Here is a 466-nt window from a genome sequence, read left to right as displayed (position 1 = left end):
GAGGCTCCCCCAGGCGGCGAGGGGCGAAGGCACCTGCCGCGAGGGGTCCAGGCAAGTCAGAGACCCTTGTGGGACCCCCTTGGCCAGGGTTACCGGCAGGGCCACAGCTCTTGGGGCCGGCCAAGGCCCCTCGGGCCTTTATCCGAGCAAGTATCTGTACGAGCCCGTTGGGAAATCCCCGAGGAGGCTGGGTTATGGCAGGAGCTGCTCAAGTCGGGCACCCATTAAAGCTTATGCAAACCATCCCCGTAGGTGTCCAGTCGGAAGCGGAAGCTGTCCTCGGACGAGGGCGACTCGTGCAGCGAGGAGCCTGACAGCACCACCCCTCCCTCCAAAAACCCCAAGGGCGACCGCAAAGCCCCCTTCCGGTGCCGAAAATGCGGTTACCTCGCCAGCAGCTCAGCCGACTTCCAGGAACACATCCCCCAGCACCGGACTGACGAGAGCTCCCACCAGTGCCGGGAGT

The 466-nt window shown here is 64.8% G+C and overlaps 1 protein-coding gene across 1 annotated transcript in view; it reads left to right on the top strand.

Moving 5' to 3' along the window:
* The window catches only part of ZNF687 (zinc finger protein 687), a gene marked incomplete at its 3' end in the record, with an annotated part of 8,033 nt that extends 7,574 nt beyond the window's left edge, over positions 1–459 (top strand). Inside the window, exon 8 of the mRNA XM_009585927.1 lies at positions 253–459. Coding sequence (XP_009584222.1) covers positions 253–459 — 207 coding nt within the window. The remainder of the gene's footprint in view (positions 1–252) is intronic.
* Between the last annotated feature and the right edge of the window lie 7 nt (positions 460–466).

Source organism: Fulmarus glacialis, unplaced genomic scaffold (genome assembly GCF_000690835.1).
Source record: "Fulmarus glacialis isolate BGI_N327 unplaced genomic scaffold, ASM69083v1 scaffold10539, whole genome shotgun sequence".
NCBI classification, from domain to species: domain Eukaryota; kingdom Metazoa; phylum Chordata; class Aves; order Procellariiformes; family Procellariidae; genus Fulmarus; species Fulmarus glacialis.
The sequence above is the reverse complement of the archived record's forward strand: the minus strand, read 5'-3'. Positions and strand labels throughout refer to the sequence as shown.